Here is a 21695-nt window from a genome sequence, read left to right as displayed (position 1 = left end):
GCTAGAATTTAAACAGGAGTCAGAGTCAGCTTAGAGATAGCTAGCAGAGCCAGCTCTCACAGCTCGGTGCATGGGAAGAACAGGACACAGCAACCGAGTTCACCAGCGAATACAACTCAAGAAGACCAGATTTTAAGAAGATCGATTGCCAAGGTGGGCCTGAAGCAGCCAGAAGCAAGATCTTTTTTCCTTTCTGTAAAGAAAGTGTTTGCAGCTTTTAAAAGAAAAAATATAATAATTAAAATAACTTAACCTGAAAAAGTGGTTATTAGCTTACTTCACTTCCTTAATAACGCAGGACCCAGGACATCGATGCTATTAAGGGGTAAGTAGGTAAAATTCTTCGGTGAAGGTATGGGTTATACCGGAGGATAACTTGAAAAGATAGTTTGACCTGAATAGCACCCACAGAAGCCTGCACTGGAGTCAGGGAGTGAGAATCCCTGTTCACCATTTAGAATATCGACCTTTTTTTGGTATAGGGGGAATTCTAAGAATAGTGGTGAGTTTTAACTTCAACGTAGTGCTCAGGAACTATGACCATATATGTGTATGCCCAGGCTCACTCATGTTGTGATGGACAAACATATGAATATATGAATCAATAGGCCATTTTGCCCCTTGAACCAGCTCTGCCATTCAATAAGACCTTGGCTGCTCTGATTGTGGCCTCAACTCCATATTCTGCCAATCCCCCCTCCCCACCCTGTTAACTTCTGAGTGCCTTTTTATTGGGGGGGGGGGGGGGTAAAACGCTATCTTAATTATGATGCTTAATTATAATTACTAGAAAATTAAGTTTTTGTGCAATCATAACAATTACCAGAAGTCGATTTATACTGTATAAATTTCAGGTTACCATTGACTGTCAAAGTCTATGGAAGTGTGCTATGGAGAGTTATTGGTGCTTTTAAAATGACACATTTTCCAAACCATAATATTGGTATATAAGCTTTTATTTTAAATAGTATATGTTGAGTATATATGTCGAGTATTACAGTAAAACATGAACATTTTATAGCCTTTTTGAAGTCTCAGTTGAGGTGAAATTAACTTGAATAAACTTGGCAGTCAAAGGAAAATGCCACCTTGATATTAGTACTATATTTAGCAACATTATCATGTTTTGAAAAATTAGAAGATGCAATTATTCATCTCATAGCATGATGCATATTACTGTGCTATTGATTAGAATAGTTATTTATAAATTGTGAAAATAAAGGCCCCAAATCATCATCTACTGTGGCAGATAAGTGTATGCACCAGGCCACCTCAATTTCTGGGTAGAAGTTGTAAAAGTGATTACAGATGATTGCATTTTTCTTTTAACTACATTAAATATACTTAATTTTTGTCCAGTATTTTGCTGTAGAAACTGCAATCCTTGTGTTAAAATGAAGATTGAACTATCTTCTAAAGGAATGATCTTTGACAAATAGGAAAGAGTTATTTCCTGTTACAGCAAATCAAAAGAAACATATCTCAATGTTAAGGATGATTAAACTGATTTGAAAACGCAAAAATTTGAAAAAAAGAATTACTTGCTGGATGTTCCAATGTACTTGCTGTAAAAACTTCAAATCAATAGAGAATGCTCTGTCGATCTTCAATTGTTTTACATATAAGTCTTACTTATCGGATGATCTCTTCAATTGCAGAGATTTGCAGCGTTTGCATTCCTAAAGAAAACCAACAATGTGCAAAGTTATCTGTAATTTAATGCAGTAGCAACTCTATGACTGGCAAAACCTTTTTCATTGATTTTCAAAATATACAAATCACAAGCTAGTAATAATTTTGTTGCCAATTTTCTATCCTCCTGTCTTGAAGAGTATTGTTAAAGTTCCAATCCACCTCTGGCCATTCTTTGTGTGAAAGCCTGAAAAGATCCTTCTGAGTAATCTCTTCGTTTGTTGGGACATCACAGCTGATCCCACACCTCCTCCTTGCCCAACATATGCATCTTACTATGAAGCTACTGGATAGTAACAGCTGTTAACATTTTTCTCATTGTGCTACCTCTATAGTTCTGTCTGGCATCTTTCATTTGTTTCCATCCCATTTTGTACTTTTCGCCAGTCCCTTCTCTTGTATATCTTTTTTATCTTCAATATCTCTGTGTGATTCTTGTGAATACCTTAGATATATACATCCTCCATCTATCTGCCTCTTCTGGGTTTTTTTTGAGACCTAAGGTTCATCTCTGAAGTAGAAAACCAAGTTAGTTAAAGGTGAGGATAAGAGGATGCTGTAAAATGTGACAACATGTATGACTCAGAGAGAAAGTGAGTTGAAGGCTCAAGCCAGGGTGAACAGGGGAAATAGATTGGGGCCAGATAGAAACAATAGTCTAAATTTTTCCATTCGAGTCATGAACATGCGTCTGACAGAACATCAAGTGCAACCTTCCCAGAGAAGAGAAGACCAATCAAGAAGCTGCCTCCAGGAGTGCTGCCAACTTCAGAGCATTGGATAGCCCGGGAATGTGGAGCGGCGAAGGGCAGTCGGCAGACCCACGATACGTGCTGAGTACTGCTGAAATAAATGGAGGCGAGGGTGGCACATGGTGCAGATATATCGTTCATGGGTCTAGCAGGCAGTTCCTCACATTCTGCATTATCTGATGGGTCCATCAGCGGTGACAAGCAAGCAATTACAAGCATTTGCCTGTGGGTGTCCCTGAGGATTGCCAGTCTTGTAAGTGACCACTGCATATATATATCAAGATGCTCTGGTCTCCAACTCAAGTTTCTCCTCCTGTGAGTAGATTAGCTGTAGAAATGGCAGGGTCCTGTGTGCTGCCAACAAAATTCCATAGCCTACCCAAAATGCTGCATATTCCCCCCATAATTACCTTCATTATCTTCCTGCTGCTGGCAGGTTGCCATCACTGCTCGGAAGCCACCTCTGGTAAAAGTGCAAGGAACATGCTGGCCTGATGTATTTTTTGGCCATTTTTCTAGCCGCTCCAACTCTAAATCAACCTCCAAGATACTAGGAAAATCTCCCTCAAAGAATCAGGAACGGAATATGCAGGAAATAGATGGAGAGTGTTGAAGTTTAGATGAGAAGGAGTCAAAAGCTGGACCTGTAAGCAATTATAGGACCACTATGGTCACAGAACAGGGGGATTGTAATCTGGGACTAGTAATGGCTTTGGGGCGGATGAGCTCTGACAGGACAAAGGGGCTGAGGCACAGTTTTTGCAAACTAGTTTGTGAGGTCTGAGACCATACGGTGTGGAAGAGGACACTGGGCCCTGGGTGAATAGGAGAGGAAGGAAACATATGAGAGCATCTGTTTCTGAAAACTGAGAGAAGGTTTGGTTGGCGCTTGGTCTGTGGGCAGTCAGTGAAGGGATGTGGAACTGGAAGCACAGTTCACTGAGGGTCCATGGGCACGGTGGGTCAAACTAAGGTATGGAAATGCAGGTATCTATTGGATAGGAACTGGGTTGGAGGAGTAGGGATCAATGAAGTGGGAAAAGGCAAGCTCTTAGTCCTTTGAGAGAAGTGATGGAGTTAGAAACATTTCGGAAAGAAAGCATAGACTGAATTAATTTAGCAGCTTTCAAAACCGCAGGACATCCAAAATGCTTCACAGATAATTAACCAATATAATATGTTCCTAGAACACGACCAGCTCAGGGACAGGGAAATTTTATCCAAGAGACATGGATTTAATCTGAATCAGAGGGTACCAATGTAAAATGGGTAGTTAGATAGCAGGGGTGGATTAAACAAGTCTGGCAAGGGGAGAGGAAAGCCAATTTAATGTAGGTTAAAATTAATTAGGAAAGTGGGAGTAAGGATTACCTGAAATGTGCTTGTATGCATGAAATTAAAAACAAAGGAGCTGTAATAAGACATTTGGACCTTTCAGCCTACTCTGCTATTAAACAAGATCATGGCTGATCACTACTTCAAGTCCACCTTCGCAAATCTAAAGAATTCTGGAAGAACAATCAATGCATCCACTACCTCGGCAACTACTCTTTTAAAAGCCCTTCAGGTCCAGGGATTAGTTACTACTTTGTCGCATTCATTTCTCCAGTCCTTTAGCTATGTTGATTTCCTTGAGTTCCTCACTTTCACAAGACCCTTTGTTCCATTTTTAATATTGTTTTGTGTCTTCTACTGCAAAGAAAAATACAAGTATTTGTTTAATGTCTCTGCCTTATTCTCTGTTATAATTTCACCAGTTTTAGCCCCTATTGAGTCCACATTTATTTCCACTAATCTCTTCCTATTTACATGCCTATAGAAATGCTTACAATCTGTTACTAGTCTACCTTTATATTAGAATAGAATCCCTACAGTGCAGAAGGAGGCTATTTGGCCCATCGAGTCTACGCCAGCCCTGCGAAAGACCACCCTACCTAAGACCAATCCTCCCGCCCTATCCCCGTAACCCCACCTAGCCTTTTGGACACTAAGGGGCAATTTAGCATGGCCAATCCACCTAACCTGCACATCTTTGGACTGTGGGAGGAAACCGGAGCACCCGGAGGAAATCCACACATACATGGGGAGAATGTGCAAACTCCACAGTCACCTGAGGTTGGAATCAAATGCAGGTCTCTGGCGCTGTGAGGTGTTGCGCACAGTGCATCTTTAACCCGTATGCAGTGAACAAATGACTGCGCGTCAACTCCGTTTTACATCAATAGTCTTTATTCACACTCACACAGAGTACTAAAAGTTCATTCTAGACCTTAACGTTTGAGTGACTAGCAAGTACCCAGACAGATATTGGCCTTCATTTGTGTGTTGACTCCTATCGTCCTCAATGCTTGGCCCTCAGTCTGGTCTGATGCTCTGGCTCTGGTCTTCCTTCTGTTGGTGGCGTGATGGTCCTTGTAGTGGCTGGTGAAGATCACCATTGTTCCATTGCTGTTACTGACTGTTGCAGAGAGAGATTCTAAGGTAGTGTGCCACCTTTTAAACTTCCTGGATTTAGCTCCCTTTAGGGTGGTCTCTGGGCCATTGCCAATCAATTGATCAGGGTTCAATCACGCTGATCGATCAAGTCCAATCAGGGGTTGCCACATCGATTTTGGGGTCTACACTCACTGGCCATGTCTGTAGGTGTTAGGGGCACATAGGCCCTTCCAAATAAGGAATATAAGTGCCATTGTCTGGCAGACATTCGTGATTGACCGTATGTTTCTATTATCCCGAGGTTGGCCTGGAGATAGCCTTTTTCCTGAATATTGCGATGTCCAGGCTGCAGCTTGCTCATCAGTATTTTTTTAAACTGCAGCCTGCTTGTGCTTATACTTGGCTAAATTTCCCAACATCCTTTGCAGGACACCATTTTAGGTAGCTGTTTGGCCACAGAGGCAGCAGTGCTAACCACTGTGCCATGTGCCACCCTATTCTCGTTCTTTCCTTATTCTTTGCTAAATTCCAAAATTCTCTCAATCTGCTATTTTTGGCAACATAAGCCTCTTTGATCTAATATTATCCTTAAGTCCTCTTGTTCGTCTCAGTTATACCATATTTTTGTGGGGTATTTATGTCTTAAAGAATGTATATTTATTGCAAATTATATATTAATTCTTTAAATATTGCTTGCCTATTGTCATGTCTTTTGATGGTTTATCCCAATCTACCATACCCAACCTGCCCTTCACATCTACATAAGTTTGCTTTGTTTAACTTTAAGGTCCTAGTTTTTGACTTAACCAAATAACTTTCAAACTTGATCAATTCTAGGAGTTCCAGTGACGGTGATGTGCTGAGTGGATGCGCATCAGGTTGCTCTTCTCCAGACCAGAACCAAATAGGCACTATTAGGCGAATTTTGCCCAAAAATTCGAAAGCAACTTAACCTCAACTGAGAAAAGAAAAGAATAGAACTAGAATGCCAGCTAACGGGAGCTCGAGGGGTCGAAGGGAGTTGCTGAGGTGGGCCTTGTTGGTGGAAGTTGGATTTGGGAGGTTCTGACTGAATGAATCGACTCTCAAAGGATGCAGAGTTGCAATCTGACATGGCAGGGAGCAGTGAGCCTGCTGGGAAGCTGGAAAGAACTTGGGGCTTTTCTTGTAACGCTATGGGTCCCAGGTTCGATTCCCGGCTTGGGTCACTGTCTGTGCGGAGTCTGCATGTTCTTCCTGTGTCTGCGTGGGTTTCCTCCGGGTACTCCGGTTTCCTCCAACAAGTTCCGAAAGACGTGCTGGTAGATGAATTGGACATTCTGAATTCGCCCTCTGTGTCCCCGAACAGGTGCCAGAATGTGGCGACTCGGGACTTTTCACAGTAACTTCATTACAATGTTAATGTAAGCCTACTTATGACAATAAAGTAAACAAAAAGCGTAGTGCACAGCAAAAGAAGTATTAAGAAGTATCTCGGATGCGTGAGCCGGTGAATGCAAAAATTCCTTTTCTTTAGTTTAATGTATTAGTTGCCTGTCAAGTGGTGTTTTATTTATGTTGATTTTAGTTTATTAAGTAAAAGTCTTAAAACATGAAGGGCGAGATTCTCTGGCCTCCCTGTTGCGCACAGCGGGAGGCGGCCCGCCATTGGCCAGTGGCAGAATCTTCTGGTCCTGCCGTTGACAATGGGATTTCCCATTGTATCCACCCCATGCATGTGGGAAACCTATGGCGGGGGTGCGCCATTGGCAGAACCAGAAGACCCCGCTAATATGAATAGCTGGAAGACCTCACCCGAAATCTTTATCTTGGGCTTATTTCCTTTTGGTGAAGGAATTTAAAAAAAAAAGTTATCAGTCTCTTCGGTAGACAAGAGCCTGTTCCCTAGTTGGCTCCTCAATATATCTAAATTGGAAAATAATTCTTATACATTCTCCAAACTTGTGTTCCACATAATTACTGCACATTTGGTTTCCAGTCTATATGAATATTAAAGTCCTCCATGATTACTGTATTAGCCTTGGTATATCCACCTCTAATTTAATGATTTATAATCTGCCCGACAGTATAACTAATGGGGGCCAACAAACAACGTTTTCTGCTCATTGGCACATTCTCTCCGTGTTTGGGTGTGTATTGCCCCCACAACCCGAAGATGTGCAAGATAGGTGGATTGGCCATGCTAAATTGCCCCTTAGTTGGAAAAAAATTGGGTACTCTAGATTAAAAAAACGTCCTGTAATATTTAGTTCCGATCCTTAGTAACTCTGCAACCATTTCTCTGTAATGGCTATAAGATCAAACATATTAATATCTACTTATGCTATGAATTTGTCTTTATTGTTGCAAATACTTTACACATGCTTTGGTTTTGACTTTTCCAATTTCCCTACAGTGGAGAAGGAGGCCATTCAGCCCATGAGTCTGAACCGACCCTCTGAAAGACCACCTTACCTAGGCCCACACCCTAACGTATTCCCGTAACTCGGTAACCTGGGCGGCACGTGGCGCAGTGGTTAGCACTGGGACTGCAGCGCTGAGAACCCGGGTTTGAATCCCAACCCTGGGTCACTGTCTGTGTGGAGTTTGCATATTATTCCCGTGTCTGTGTGGGTTTCACCCCCACAACCCAACGATGTGCAAGTTAGGTGGATTGGCCATGCTAAATTGCCCCTTAATTGGGAAAAACAAATTGGGTACTTTTTTTTAAATTTTTTTAAAAGAAAAAAAACCCCTCAGTAATCCCACCTACTAAGGGCAATTTAGCATGGCCAATCCACCTAACCTGCACATCTTTGCAAGAAGCCGGAGAACCTTGGAGAAAACCCATTCAGACACAGGGAGAATGTACAAATTCCCCACAGACAGTCACCCAAGGCTGGAACCTGAGTGCCTGGTACTGTGAGGCAACAGTGCTAATCACAGTGCCACCATGCCGCCTTGTCCCTTCCTGATCTACTCTGCTTATTTTTACCCAAAATCCTGCTGTGCTGTAAAGTCTTGATATTTCTCCTGCTTTTGAATCACCCTTTTCTGGAATCTGCCCAATTCCTTATCCCTTAATTAGTTTAAACTGCTATCTATTTCCCTCAGTTATTCATCAGGATACTGGTCGCATCTGATTTAGGTAGAGCCTGTCCCAACAGAACAGGTCCCTTTTTCCCTAGTACAGTTGCCAGTGGTCTATGAAACAAAACTCCTAGCTCCTACACCACTCTTACATTTAACCTTTAACCTGTTTAGCCCAATGCCAATTGGTGTGTGGTTTAGGTAACAACCAGAGATTCTCCTTTTCAATTTGGACCCTAATTTCTCAAACTGTCTCAGAAGAACCTTATTCATAGATCAACCTACATTGTTGGTTCTTAAGTGAAGGATGAAATCTGGGTAACCCTCCCTTTTCAAATACATTTCCAGCCATGAGGAGATGTCTTTAACCCTGGCATCAGGCAGGCAACACAACCTTCAGAACCCTTGGTTGTGGCTGCACTGCACAATATCTGTTCCCCTGACTATATTGTCCCCTATCACTTACACCCTGGGCGGGATTCCCTCAGCCCACGCTGGGCCGGAGAATCGCCAGGCTGGGCGCAAATCATGTGACGCTGCCCTTACACTGGTCTGCCGATTCTCTGGTGAGCAGAGAATTGGCGCCGGCACAGCGCCGGTCGGTTCTCTGCCCGGGATGGGCCAAGTGGCTGCAAAAAAAATCCGAGTCCCGCCGGCGCTGTCCACGTGTGCATCTTTTCGGGGGCGGGGTTTTGGGGGGGCTCCGATCCCGGGGGGGGGGGGGCTCCACTGTGGCCTGGCCCGCGATCGGGGCCTAACGATCGGCAGGCCGGCCTCTCGTGCTGGGGGCCTGGTTCGCTCCGCGCCAGCCCCTGTAGCCGTATGCCATGTTGCATCGGGGCCGGCGTGGAGAAGGAAGCCACTGCGCATGCGCGCAATCGCGCCGGTTGCAGTGCACATACGCAGACCCGCGGCACCCATTTGACGCCGGTATCGGCAGCTGGAGCGGCGTTGGTCACTCCAGTGCCATGCTGGCCTACTGAAGGGCTCAGAACCGCTGCTCCTGGGGGCTTGTTGACGCCGTCATGAAACGTGACGCCGTTTACGACGGCGTCAACACTTAGCCTCGGGATCAGAGAATCATAGAACATAGAACAGTACAGCACAGAACAGGCCCTTCGGCCCTCGATGTTGTGCCGAGCAATGATCACCCTACTTAAACCCACGTAACCCGTATACCCGTAACCCAACAATCCCCCCATTAACCTTACACTACGGGCAATTTAGCATGGCCAATCCACCTAACCCGCACATCTTTGGACTGTGGGAGGAAACCGGAGCACCCGGAGGAAACCCACGCGCACACGGGGAGGACGTGCAGACTCCGCACAGACAGTGACCCAGCCGGGAATCGAACCTGGGACCCTGGAGCTGTGAAGCATTGATGCTAACCACCATGCTACCGTGAGGCCCCTATAGGGGGCATCCCGCCCCCTATTTTTCACTCACTCCACTTGAATGGTGCTATAGTTAATTTCCCCATCCACCCTGGATCCTTGTTTTCATCCCACACAAGTTTTATTTTATTACTTCATGGAATGTTAGCAGCACGGGTCAGGCCAGTATTTGTTGCCCATCCTTAACTGCCCTTGAGAAAACAATGGTGGGCATTTTTCTTGATCGGTTGCAGCCAATTTGGTATAGGTAAACCCACAATGCTGTTAGGAAGGGAGTTCCAGATTTTTGATCCAGTGACAGGAAAGGGACAGTGATATAGTTCCAAGCCAGGATGATGTGTGGCTTGGAAGTGAACTTGTAGGTGGTGGTGTTTCCATGCATCTTCTGCCCTTGCCCTTCTCGCTGGTAGACGTCATGCGCTTGGAAGATACTGCCCAATGAGCCTTGCTGAGTTTCTCTCATGCATTTTTCATATGTAGTACACCTTGCTGACAAAGTGCGTCAGTGGTGGAGGAAGTAAATATTTAAGATGGTGGCTGGAGTGCAGATCAAGCAGGCTGCTTTTTATTGGATGATGTTGAGCTTCCTGAGCTGTTGGAATTGCATTCATCCAGGCAAGTGGAGAGTATTCGATCACACTACTAACTTATGCTTTGTAGACTGTGGACAGGCTTTAGGAAGTCAGGAACTGAATTACTGGCCGCAGAATTCCCAGCCTCTGATCTGCTGTTGTAGCCACATTATTTATGTGGTTGACCCTGTTAAGTTTCTGGTCAATGGTAACCTTCAGGAAGCTCATGATGGATGTTTAAATGATGGTAATGCCATTGAATGTCAAAGGGAGATGGTTAGATTCTCCTTTATTGGAGATGGTCATTGTGTGGCACATGTGCAGCACAGATGTTACTTGCCATCTATCAGCCCAAGCCTGATCGCTCTCCAGGTCTCCCTGCGTATGGACATAGCTTTCTTCTACATCTGAGGAGTTGCAAATGGTACTTAACACTTTGCAATCATCATCAAGCATCCCCATGTCTGGCCCATCTTTGGAAAGAAGTTCATTGATGAAGCAGCTGAAGATGCTGTAGCCATGCTGGCCACGCAAAATGGACACTGAGCCAAACTAAAATGGAAGACAGCAGGGAAAGCCTGTTTAGTGAGAACAGACAGCCTGCTCTCAACTAATTAGCATTTTGCAAGCAGCAAACCAGTTTTCTGGCCAGGTGCAGATCTCCAAGCCAAAGGTGTTAATGGCAAAGCGCTTAACATTCTGATGAGGCGGCCCAGATCCAGGCACACACAATGGCAACATTTCCATCTCAATGTAGCACTTAATTGGTGGAGCAGACAGGATGGCACCAGAGTAACGAATATCGAAACCACCCCCCAACATCGAGGGAAGCCCCGCATTGGAGGATTTCGAAGGTAGCCGTTTGGAAACGTTCCAATCGGTACCGAAAGGTAGAGCCCGCCTAGAAGGGGGCAAGGACATTAGAGAGGGGTATAAAAGCAAATTCCCCACAGAGCCCGGTCTGTTAAACTCGTGCTCCGGCTCTGACTGACATCTTGCATCCTGACTCCAGCCGTTGAGCACCAGCCGCCGAAACCGTAAGTTCAACGCTCGCTACGCGATCCAAGCCCACTAGACTCCCAAGTACCAGAACGCTTGCTGAAGGCTGCAGTACCAAACCAGGACGAAGGCCTCGTTCTCTGACCTTGCCTGTTCCTGTTAGATAAGTATTCTGTTTGCTTAAGTTTAGTTATAGCTTAGTTTCTTAGTGTGCATGAGTATTTATTATAACTGTATAATAAATATTGATCGTTTGAACTTTACTAATCGGTGTATCGTCTTTATTACTTTGAACTTGACCTTGGAATACTTGTGACGTTGCCTATACGGCAACTGGCGACTCCAGAGCTAAATAATTACATAGAACAGAGCCTAGTAGTGTTAAGCACACGTCGAACTCGGAGGCGTGTTAATACACTCCAATAAACGCGTTTTACGCCCATAGTAAAACGTGCAACAATGCTTGGGCCCAGGATACTACCATGAGAACTTCTGCAGCGATGTATTGGAGCTGAGATGAATGGCCTCCAACAATCACAACCATTTTCCTTTGTGCTAGATATGACTAAAATCAATAAAATATTTTCCCCGATTCCCATTGACTCCAGCTTTTCTAGGCCTTCCTGATGCCACACTCAGGGAAATTCTGCCTTGATATCAAGGGCTGTCATTATCACCTCATCTCTTGAATTCAGTTCTTTTATCCATGTTTGAAATAAGGCTGTAATGGGGACAGGAACTGAGTGGTTATGATGGATCGCAAACAGCGAAGAATTGCGGAGGGGGAGTTCCCGACTGATTTTGAGAATTGGTTGCCATGCTTACGGAATCTCTATTTGAAAGCTGGGCATTTCATGTTCGACGGAGCACATTGTATCCGGTCTTCGAGACCTGGGTCCATTTGGAGTTCCCGACCCTGGTCTTATTCTATCTTGTCCTCGATGCTCGTCGTGAGGGGTGGAGGCAGCTGGTCATGTTGAGTCCTACCTCCCAATCCTATCCTAGATTCTTTGCTGTCTGGGCTTTGGGCCACAGCACGGTGGAGGTGAAGGTGTTTCATTCAATGGAACTTTTGAGGGACGCTGACGGCTGCTCCACAATCCTGTCATAGCTTTGGCCTATCCAAGCGACATAGATCATGCAGTTCACCAATAATCCTGCACTTTATTCCTTTGTGATTATGCTGTTGATTTCACATTATTGTATTTTTTCCTGACAAGAGTGTACTATGTCTGAGCAGGAGGGTGAGTGTTGCCTGTTATTCTGTTTTAGCAAAAACCATATTGAGTTGATAAAGTTATATGTTGTTTGTGCATAGTCTTGCCTTTTTTTTATCCTGTCTCTGTTAGTGCTGATCACACTGACTATAATTCGAATCTATTGTATTAATATTTGCTGGTGCTCTCTGTATAAATATGTGGAATGATGATTGTTCTGTACTGTGCCTGAGGTTGGAGTTTTGTTGTGTTGTGTGATGTGGCCACCTAAAATGGCATCGAAAGGATGCTGGGAAAAGTGGCGAAGTTCGAGGAAATGCAGACTGCAGCTCTCAGTAAACAAAGGCTGCAGCCCAGACTTTGTAAAATAACATAGGAAAAAGGCCATCAAAAGGCCATCCCGGGAGAATGGGCTTAAATGCAAATCACCTACAACGCATCAGACTCAGAAGTGTCTGTTTCCCTTATTTGGAAAGGCCTATGTGCCTCGGACACCAATGGACATGACCGGTAAGGGCACGCCTGCCATCAAAGTGGCGGCCTTGATTGGACTTAATTGATCAGGATGATCAAGCCCTGATCAATTGGTGGCTCACAAGGGCACAAAATCCCTGGGATAAAAAGTGCTGCGCAATCCCTCAATCACTCTCTCAACACCAGCAACAGTGAACCTTCAACGGCCAAAGAAGAAGACAGTCCATGCCACCAGCAGAAGGAAGACCAGAGCCAAGAACGAGGAAGACCAACAACCAACCATCGAGAAATGCAAGTCTGCGGGTCACAGATAAAGGCCATATCTGCCTGGTACTTGCTAGTCACTTGAAGTTAAGTAATGTCTTGTGCGTACTAGCTTTATAGTTTAACTTATGTTGTAAGTGTTTATGATTGAGTAACATTAACATTTGTGTGATAGTAAATAAATATTGAACCGTTATATGAAACAGACTTATTGTCGTTTGTCCACCGTATACGGGTTAAGACACACTATGGTTTCGGAACAACAGTGGTATATGTTAAATATCCTTTAGAACTCTGGTTCTCGCAAATTTTCTTTGTTACTTTTTATTTTTGTCATGGTGGGGTTAAAGACCATGGGTTTGAGACAGAGAGGATGAATGCAAGATTCCGGGGATGGGAGGAGAGAGGGATGAAAGAGCTGAAGGATCTGTTTTTGGAGGGACGGATCGCAAGCTTGGAGGAGTTGGGAGTAAAGTTTGGGCTCCAGTGTGAGGGGGGGCTTCAGGTATATAAAGATGGAGAACTTCATAAGAAAGATCTTCCCGACCTTTTCGGTGGCACTGTCCTCCCCGTTGCTGGAGGAGGTGCTGTTGGTGGGCTGGCTGGAGAGCGGGGTTGTTTTGGCTATTTACGGTAGGATCATGGAGGAAGATAAGGTATCCATGGAAGAGATTAAGGTCAAGTGGGAGGAAGAGTTTGGGATGGTGTTGAAAGAAGGACTATGGTGTGAAGTGCTGCGAAGGGTCAATGCCTTGTGCGTGAGGCTGGGGTTGATTCAGTTAAGTGGTGTAAGGGCGCACTTAATGAAATCTAGGATGAGCGGGTTGTTTGAGGGGGTGAAGGATAGCTGTGAGCGGCATGGGAGGGGCCCAGCCAATCATGTTCATATGTTCTGGTCCTGCCCGAAGTTGGAAACATTTTTGGGGTTGTTTTGCAGCATCATGTCTGAGGTCCTGCGCGTGGATTTGGAGCCGGGTTCCCTGGAGGCCATATTTGGGGTGTCAGACTTGCCGGAGTGCAGACGGGTGTGGGGCAGATGTTTTAGCCTTCACCTCATTGATCGCTCGCAGAGCAGGTCCTGTTCGGATGGAGGTCAGCTTCTCCCCCTTGTGCCTTATAGTGGCTGGAGGATCTAATGGAGTTCCTGTATTTGGAGAAGGTGAAATTTGCTCTGAGAGCGGCAGATGAGGGGTTCCACCAGAGATGGGGTTTGTTTATTTTACACTTTGGGGATCTGGTTGCCATCAAGGGGTGGGGTGGGGTGGGGCATTCGTTCGGGGGAGGGTGGGGCGGGGAATGGCTTTGGGGTTGTCTTTATTTGTTGTAAAAATGTTGAAAATTTGAAATATATATATATTTTTAAAATGTAATTGACAATATAGGTCATCTTGATTGAAGCAGAAAGTAGATAAGACTCTTTGGCTCTGACAGTTCTTATCACAGAGTTCTGAAAGAATTCGCTCTCGCAATTGCAGATATTTGAGAATTCCCTAGGCTCAGGCCAAATCTTGAAGATTTTTTGACATATGTTAATGACCTGGACTTGGGTATACAGACCCTAATTTCAATGTTTGCAGATGAGATTAAACTTCGAAATGTAACCAACAGTGGTGTAGTAATAGACTTCAACGACATAGGCAGTCTGGTGAAATGGACAGACGCACTTAATAGGAGAAATGGGAAGTGATTAATTTTGGTAGGAGTCCCAGAGGTTACGTACGAAGGTGATAGCACCGGCTATGTGTGGCACCAAGGCGAACACTGCTAGGGTGGTGACTGCAGGGGGAGAACATGGTGCATGATGTCAGCAGCATGAGTGATAGGATCCAAGGTGTGGCCCTCTGTGCTTGCTGAACCTCTGCTGCTGCCTGTCCTCCATCCTCCAGCTGGTCCTGGGGGTCCTCCACGGGCTCGTCCTCCAACACCTCCTGGTCCGGCGCCTCATCATCCTCCTCAGTGGCCACATGTTACTCCCCCTCCACCACATTGCTGTGCCAGGTTGTGGAGGGCCCAGCCGACCACCATGAAGCAACCTTCTGGGGAATGTACTGCATTGCACCACCAGAGTGGCCGAGGCACTGGAATTGCATTTTGAGGAGTTAGATACACCACTCCGTGGCAGCCTGGGTAGCCACATGGGTCTCGTTTCATAGAATTTACAGTGCAGAAGGAGGCCATTCGGCCCATCGAGTCTGCACCGGCTCCTGGAAAGAGCACCCTACCCAAGGTTAACACCTCCACCCTATCCCCATAACCCAGTAACCCCACCCAACACTAAGGGCAATTTTGGACACTAAGGGCAATTTATCATGTCCAATCCACCTAACTTGCACATCTTTGGACTGTGGGAGGAAACCGGAGCACCCGGAGGAAACCCACGCACACACGGGGAGGATGTGCAGACTCCGCACAGTACAGTGACCCAAGCCGGAATCGAACCTGGGACCCTGGAGCTGTGAAGCGATTGTGCTATCCACAATGCTACCGTGCTGTATCGGGTGTCTGTATCGGTCGCCAGCCTCCGTGCTGGCATCATTAGCCAGGTCTTCAATAAGTACCCCTTAACCCCAAGAGCCAACCGGCCATACTGAGGTGGTCCTTGAAGAGGCCGGGGTGTCTGACTGCCCCAGGTCGTAGCTGTCATGCACACTCCCCGGGAAGTGGCACACACATGCAAGATCTTCATGTGGTGATCGCACATGGGCTGCACGTTCAGGGAATGGAACCCCTTCCTGTTGATGTAGGGATCACCCTTTCAGCCTGGTGTATGCAAGGCGACATGCCTGCCATCTGTTAGCCCCTGGACTTTGGGCACCCTGTCAATAGCAGAGAATTATGCTGCCCGGACATCTTGTTGGGCCTGGTCCATGTCAAAGTTTATATAGTTTGCTGCCTGGGAAAACAGGGCATCCATGACCTCACGGATGCACTTGTGGGCTGCAGCTTGTGAGATGCCACTTAAGTCTCTGCTCGAGCCTGGGAATGATCCTGAGGAGTAAATGTTTAGGGCTGCGGAGACCTTGACAGCCACCGGGAGAGGGTATCCTCCTACATTTAGGGCCATGGCTGCAAGGACATGGCACAGGTACCGGACCGTCCCCTTGTTGAGGCGAAAGCCTCCTGCGGCACACGCTGTCCGTCATCTGTTCAAAAGACTAGTGACGCCTGTACACCTTGGCTGTCATGGGCCTCCCCCTCTAGGTCCCTCCCTGGCCTGATGGGCAGCCAGGTCGTCAGGGTGTGGGGTGGGGCCCTGCACATGGTGCCATTGCCTCAAGCCTCTGTTGCTGCTGCCGGCTTGCCAGCAGCACCGTGAGGGCAGTCTCCGCGGGGTCCAAGATATCATCCATCCCATGTAATATCTGCAAGGAATTGGAGAGGGTGAGAGACAAACAACCAGTGGTGTCATCCACCCCTGGACCCTCCATTCCCCCATTTCACCCCACTTTCCCCTCCCCACCGACCACTGCATCCCCTGCTATCCAATACACACTACCCACGCACCCCCAGCCGCAGCAGGGAACCCTGGTCACCGGACCCCAGACCCTGTACCCCAAACACCTGCACGCAATGTTACCTGGACCGGGCACTGGTCTCCTCTCCAGTGCACACCCACCCTCTGGTTGCAGAAATGTCCCTGGTGCTGAGACCCAGCCCCTGGGTGTTCGAATGTTGACCACTGAGTCTTTGGTGTTGTTTCCAGCAGTGTTCAGGCACAGTGTCCAGGCATCACGGTCTGATTGGGGTGCTAGGCAATAACACCCAGATGCTACATGACACGCCTACCCACGGGAATTCCCTTGGGATGTGTGAAGTGCTCACTTAACTAGGACTGCTTATCCCTATTAGCAATAGCCTTCAGCCGCACAGCCAGAGGCCTCCATGGTCGGAGGGACAGATAGGCAGGGTTTGGGGTTATGGATACGCAGGAACCAAGGGCTGGCATGGCGGACATGTGGGCGCTGAGACAGCCTCCCAGCCCAGGGGCGCCCCCCCCCCCCTCCCCTCCGATGGCAGCCCACCCCCATCCACACCCCCCCTCCCCCCACACCCCACTCCCCAAAGCATTGGGGCTGCCGGGCTCATTGCCTAGGAGCGAAGATGGCCACTCACCACCTAGGATCCCCACAGCAGCTTCACGTTTTTGAAAAGGTGTACTAATCGGTGCCAAATGACCACTTGCTGGGGAGGTGGTTGATTCATGGGAGGCTTAGATAAGGGGTTGTTTCCGTAAATTGTGTGGAGATTGGCTTTCATTGGTGATTATTGGTTTCTCGCCAAGCCACAGCGGGATCCTGATTTCGGCAACAAGAGCAGGTCAGTTAGATCGCAAACTGTCGACGCCTAACGTGGTTCCTGATTTGTGCCTCTCCTGCAATCTAAAAGCCACGACGCGCTCTCGCTCATGCGTGCAGCGGCTGTAAAATCGCACCCTAAGGTTTTGTTTTCAAGCTGGGGGGGGGGGGGGGGGGGTGGAAGGAAGAAAGGAAGATGTTGGGTTAGTTTTGCAGTTTCAAATCCATCATCAGCAGAGAACACCATGATGATAGATTACTGAATGAAATTATATCAATAGTGACAAACGTTATCTTGAAAATTAAAACCTACTGTGAGTTGGTTATTGACAATATCTTGAATATTTATAATATTTACCTGTTTAAGAGATTTTTGCAACTTAAGTTCTCTCTGAAGTCTATTGGCCTCTTCTGATAGCCGCATTACTTCCTGTTTCAGTTCATGTAACTGTTGCTGTCGTTCCCTTATTGGATCAGGAAAACAAATATATTGTACTTAAATTGCAATGGTAAAGTGCCATGATTTATTTAATGAGTCTAATAATAATCCATTTGAAAGTAACCCAAACAGAAATGAAGCTCATAAAGCCTAGGAAACCAGTATTTGTAACATAAATAGCACAATTTCTCCATAAAATGTTCAACTTTTATTGTACAGCTTTTCCTGTCTCTGACATTTCTCATTCTACTTTTCATTGTAAAGACATATAGGAATGGACTAAAAAGTATACAAGCAATAGAACATTTATCTGCACACATGAGTACGGCCTCAACCAGGACCTTGGTTGCATGTCACATTACATTCTCCACCCCCCCCCCCCCCCCCCCCCCCCCCACCCCTCCCACCCCACCACCTGGCCTGTGCTTGCAAAACCCTACCAACTGTCCTAGTTTGAGACAATTCACACCTCTTTAACCTGTGATTAACCCTCTTTCCAGTGCCACCATCTGGACCTATAAAGACTTAATTACCTGCAAAGACTCACATTCAAAGTATCGTGTTGCATCATTGACTTTGTCTATATATGTGTTTCTGGAACCCACCTCTTCATTCACCTGAGGAAGGTGCTGTGCTCCGAAAGCTAGTGATTCAAAACATATCAGTTGAACTTTAATCTGGTGTAAGACTTCTTACTGCGCCCACCCCAGTCCACATCATAGATCTCTTAAAGCAGAGGTGCATTGTGGCTGCAAGAAGAAATGAGAGTCACGTGAAAACTGAATCCCTCTGAATCTTTGAGCAACGGCTGAACAAGCACCAAAGGAAAAGGAGGGAAGTCTTGTATGCACAAGAGGCAGTGGAAACAAGTAGCACTGGTCATCCCTGCTCCTCCAAGAAAATGGATACACTACAGAAGAATTTGAACATACACTCACATAAGTGGTTAAGATCAATGAATTAATTGTCAAATGGCATAACCCAGCTCTTGCACCACTAACCTCATCCACTCCTAACTTCACTAAAGTCCTGTGGATCTTCCAACAATCTCCATCAATCAATACTGAACTCTAAAATTCCAATGCTTTACATCATCTCACATTACTTAGTACAGGTGCAAGTCCCACACCCACAATGCAATTTTCAAAAACTGGCAGGTATTCAAACATGACAGCCACTTCAGCCAAACATATCACACAACACCCTGACACACTTCCTTCTAGTGATCAGTGATGTATGACATCTAGTATATAATGCATACCTAAGTTTCCTTTCACCCCACTTCTCCCTCGTCCCGCAATGTTACCTGAATTGGAAGTGGCAGAGGGCAGAAGTCTGCACTTTTTACTTTGCATTTGTTCTGTTTTTACTTCAGATACCCACAACTGGAACCTACCCATTCAGTGGAAGAACAAGAAAGCAAACATGAACTGACACTGTCACTCAGCCTCACACTCACAGCCAGTGGTTTAGAGGCTGAAATTGTTTGCATTTTAGAAGTTAAGTTAGAGGAAGGATTTGCACATGGTGAGACATAGGGCACCAGTAACAGGAAACAGGATGGGTGTACACAGTCAAATTCATAGTGCATGGGAAAGCCTACTGGAAATTCTCCGCTCAATGGAAGGGGAATTCCTTTGGGGAAATGGGAGAATTCAGCAAAAACTTGGCATAGAGCTTTGTGCACAGCTTGGACCTGTAGCCACCTGGGTTGGCCACTTCCCTAGTTTAAAATAGAGATTCGCAAAGAACGCAGGGAAAAATGGACAGGCTCAGAGAAGCAAGCAGTTTGAAAAGTTTTCCTGTATATTCAACTCGCAGAAAGCAGACAGCATTGAAACCAGCAATCTGAATATTAATGAGCGATTCCCGGGCACAATGGTAACAATCGAGAACGGTCAAAACAAGTCAGACTTCTCGGCTCCAGCAGGAGTCCAAGACAAAAGAGGCTAACGAGCACCCAAGGAACGCCCAGCAATCAGGGAACAGCCCCAGTATTGGGGGAATTCAAACCAATCGATTGGTACGTGATCCAATCGATTGGAGGCAGGAATGGGGTCCGCCCAAAAGGGCACGAAGCCCCTGGGGCCTATGAAAGACAGGTCCCAAGTTCAATTCACTCTCTTAGCTGGCCCTCCCAGCAGAGCATCTTAGCAGCTTGGAAGAACTCTTGACCGTGAGAAAGAGAGGCCTAGCTAACAGCTACACCGACAAGTAAGCGTCCAGTCAACGCACGCTACGAGATAGGCACTCCTGACCCTTAGTCCGTACCAGTTGGAAGCCCGCAGCCCCAGGATTGAACAAGAGGCCATTGTTCCCTGACCCAGTGGGTTCTTTTCCAAAGATAAGTATTGGCCTGTAGTGGTAGAGATAGTCTAGTTTTGTAGTGTTTATGCATGAGTAGCGATTAACTGTGTATAATAAACGTTATTTGATTTGAACCTTACTAATTGGTGTACCGAGTTATTGATCAGCACTTGAACTTGAACCTCGTGGTGGTATCATAAAGATACCTGGCGACTCTAGAGCAAGGTAATAAAACAGAGCCAATCGAGTGTAAAGCACACTCACCAGAGCGAGCAACAGACCCCCCAACTTTTCCAACATGCAATGCTGAGCACTTACATCATCACACCTGTGGGACTCACCATAATGCAGGGTCTGCAACATGCCACACAAATATTGATACCAATCAATTGAGTACCTCAGGCCTCCTCCAGAGTGTCCAGACAGCAGAAGTATTGCTTGTGAATGAAGATTGTGGAAACCTAGCAAGGCCTAGATTTAGGCCCGATTAAAAGCGGGTATTTTAAATGAAAGAATTGGACTCTTTAAAGCAAGCCACAGTCGCTCCAGCAAACCTCAGGGGAATTCAGACTGGCCACGTTCGAATACACTAGAAGTCAGGCAGGCTGCCAAGACATGTCTGGACCTGCCCTGTTAATTAGCCATCAAGCAGTAATCGATCCAATTGAAATGCACTGGCCTATTGTTACGAACCCAGGCTGGGCCAGACTCGTAGACGCATAAAATTTCCTGCTACACCATCAATAACACACAGCATACAGAAGCCCGAGGGGAGGAGTTAGCCTGGACAAGCCCAGGCATGCACAATACAATACATGTAATGCAATAACGTCGTGGTTTACCACAGTCATCCCGTTTTTAAAAAAAGAGTCCGGCGGGGGTGAAGTGGTCTTAAAGGTCAAGTCTGTCGGGGGCCATGACCGTCCGTCATGATCACCTCAGTCCCAGCTGTGGTGTGGGCGCCGGCGTCGAAACCTGCGCGTCCGGGAGCGTACGGACTTTTTGACCGTAGGGCCAGAAGGACGGCCTTCCAGACTGTCGCCTTCTCCCTCTCCACCTGTCCGTTTCCCCGGGGGTTATAGCTGGTCGTCCTGCTGGAGGCGGTGCCTTTGCTGAGCAGGAACTGATGCAACTCGTCGTTCATAAAGGAGGAGCCCCGATCACTGTGGATGTAGGCGGGGAACCCGAACGGGGTGAAAAGACTGTGCAGGGTCTTGATAATGGAGGCAAAGGTCATGTCAGAGCAGGGGATGGCGAAGGGGAATCTGGAGTACTTGTCAACGATAGAACATAGAACAGTACAGCACAGAACAGGCCCTTCGGCCCTCGATGTTGTGCCGAGCCATGATCACCCTACTCAAACCCACGTATCCACCCTATACCCATAACCCAACAACCCCCCACCCCTTAACCTTACTTTTTAGGACACTACGGGCAATTTAGCATGGCCAATCCACCTAACCCGCACATCTTTGGACTGTGGGAGGAAACCGGAGCACCCGGAGGAAACCCACGCACACACGGGGAGGACGTGCAGACTCCGCACAGACAGTGACCCAGCCGGGAATCGAACCTGGGACCCTGGAGCTGTGAAGCATTTATGCTAACCACCATGCTACCGTGCTGCCCTCAATACGATGTTGAGGAAGTACACGTTACCGTCAGTGGAGGGAAGGGGCCCTTTGAAGTCCATGCTGAGGCGCTCAAAGGGGCGGGAGGCCTTTACCAGATGTGCTCTGTCTGGCCGACAGAAGTGCGGTTTGCACTCCGCACTGACCTGGC

At 46.6% G+C, this 21695-nt stretch overlaps 1 protein-coding gene across 4 annotated transcripts in view; it reads right to left on the bottom strand.

The window, feature by feature from the left end:
* Positions 1 to 975: 975 nt before the first annotated feature.
* The window catches only part of LOC119972408 (centromere protein F-like), a 49337-nt gene continuing 28617 nt past the window's right edge, over positions 976 to 21695 (bottom strand). For 2 of the 4 annotated variants that reach the window (XM_038809037.1, XM_038809047.1), the window contains exons 7-8: positions 17526 to 17631; positions 976 to 1679 (exon numbers count right to left, since the gene is read on the bottom strand). In XM_038809037.1, coding sequence (XP_038664965.1) covers positions 1629 to 1679; positions 17526 to 17631 — 157 coding nt within the window. In that variant the 3' untranslated portion in view covers positions 976 to 1628. Of the gene's footprint in view, positions 1680 to 3980; positions 4137 to 17525; positions 17632 to 21695 lie in introns of all 4 variants that reach the window. The other 2 variants (XR_005462044.1, XM_038809063.1) reach the window with 2 other exon arrangements.

The sequence above is a fragment of the Scyliorhinus canicula genome, chromosome 1 (genome assembly GCF_902713615.1).
Source record: "Scyliorhinus canicula chromosome 1, sScyCan1.1, whole genome shotgun sequence".
Lineage (NCBI taxonomy): Eukaryota > Metazoa > Chordata > Chondrichthyes > Carcharhiniformes > Scyliorhinidae > Scyliorhinus > Scyliorhinus canicula.
Note: the sequence above shows the minus strand (reverse complement) of the source record. Positions and strands in the feature narration are given on the sequence as shown.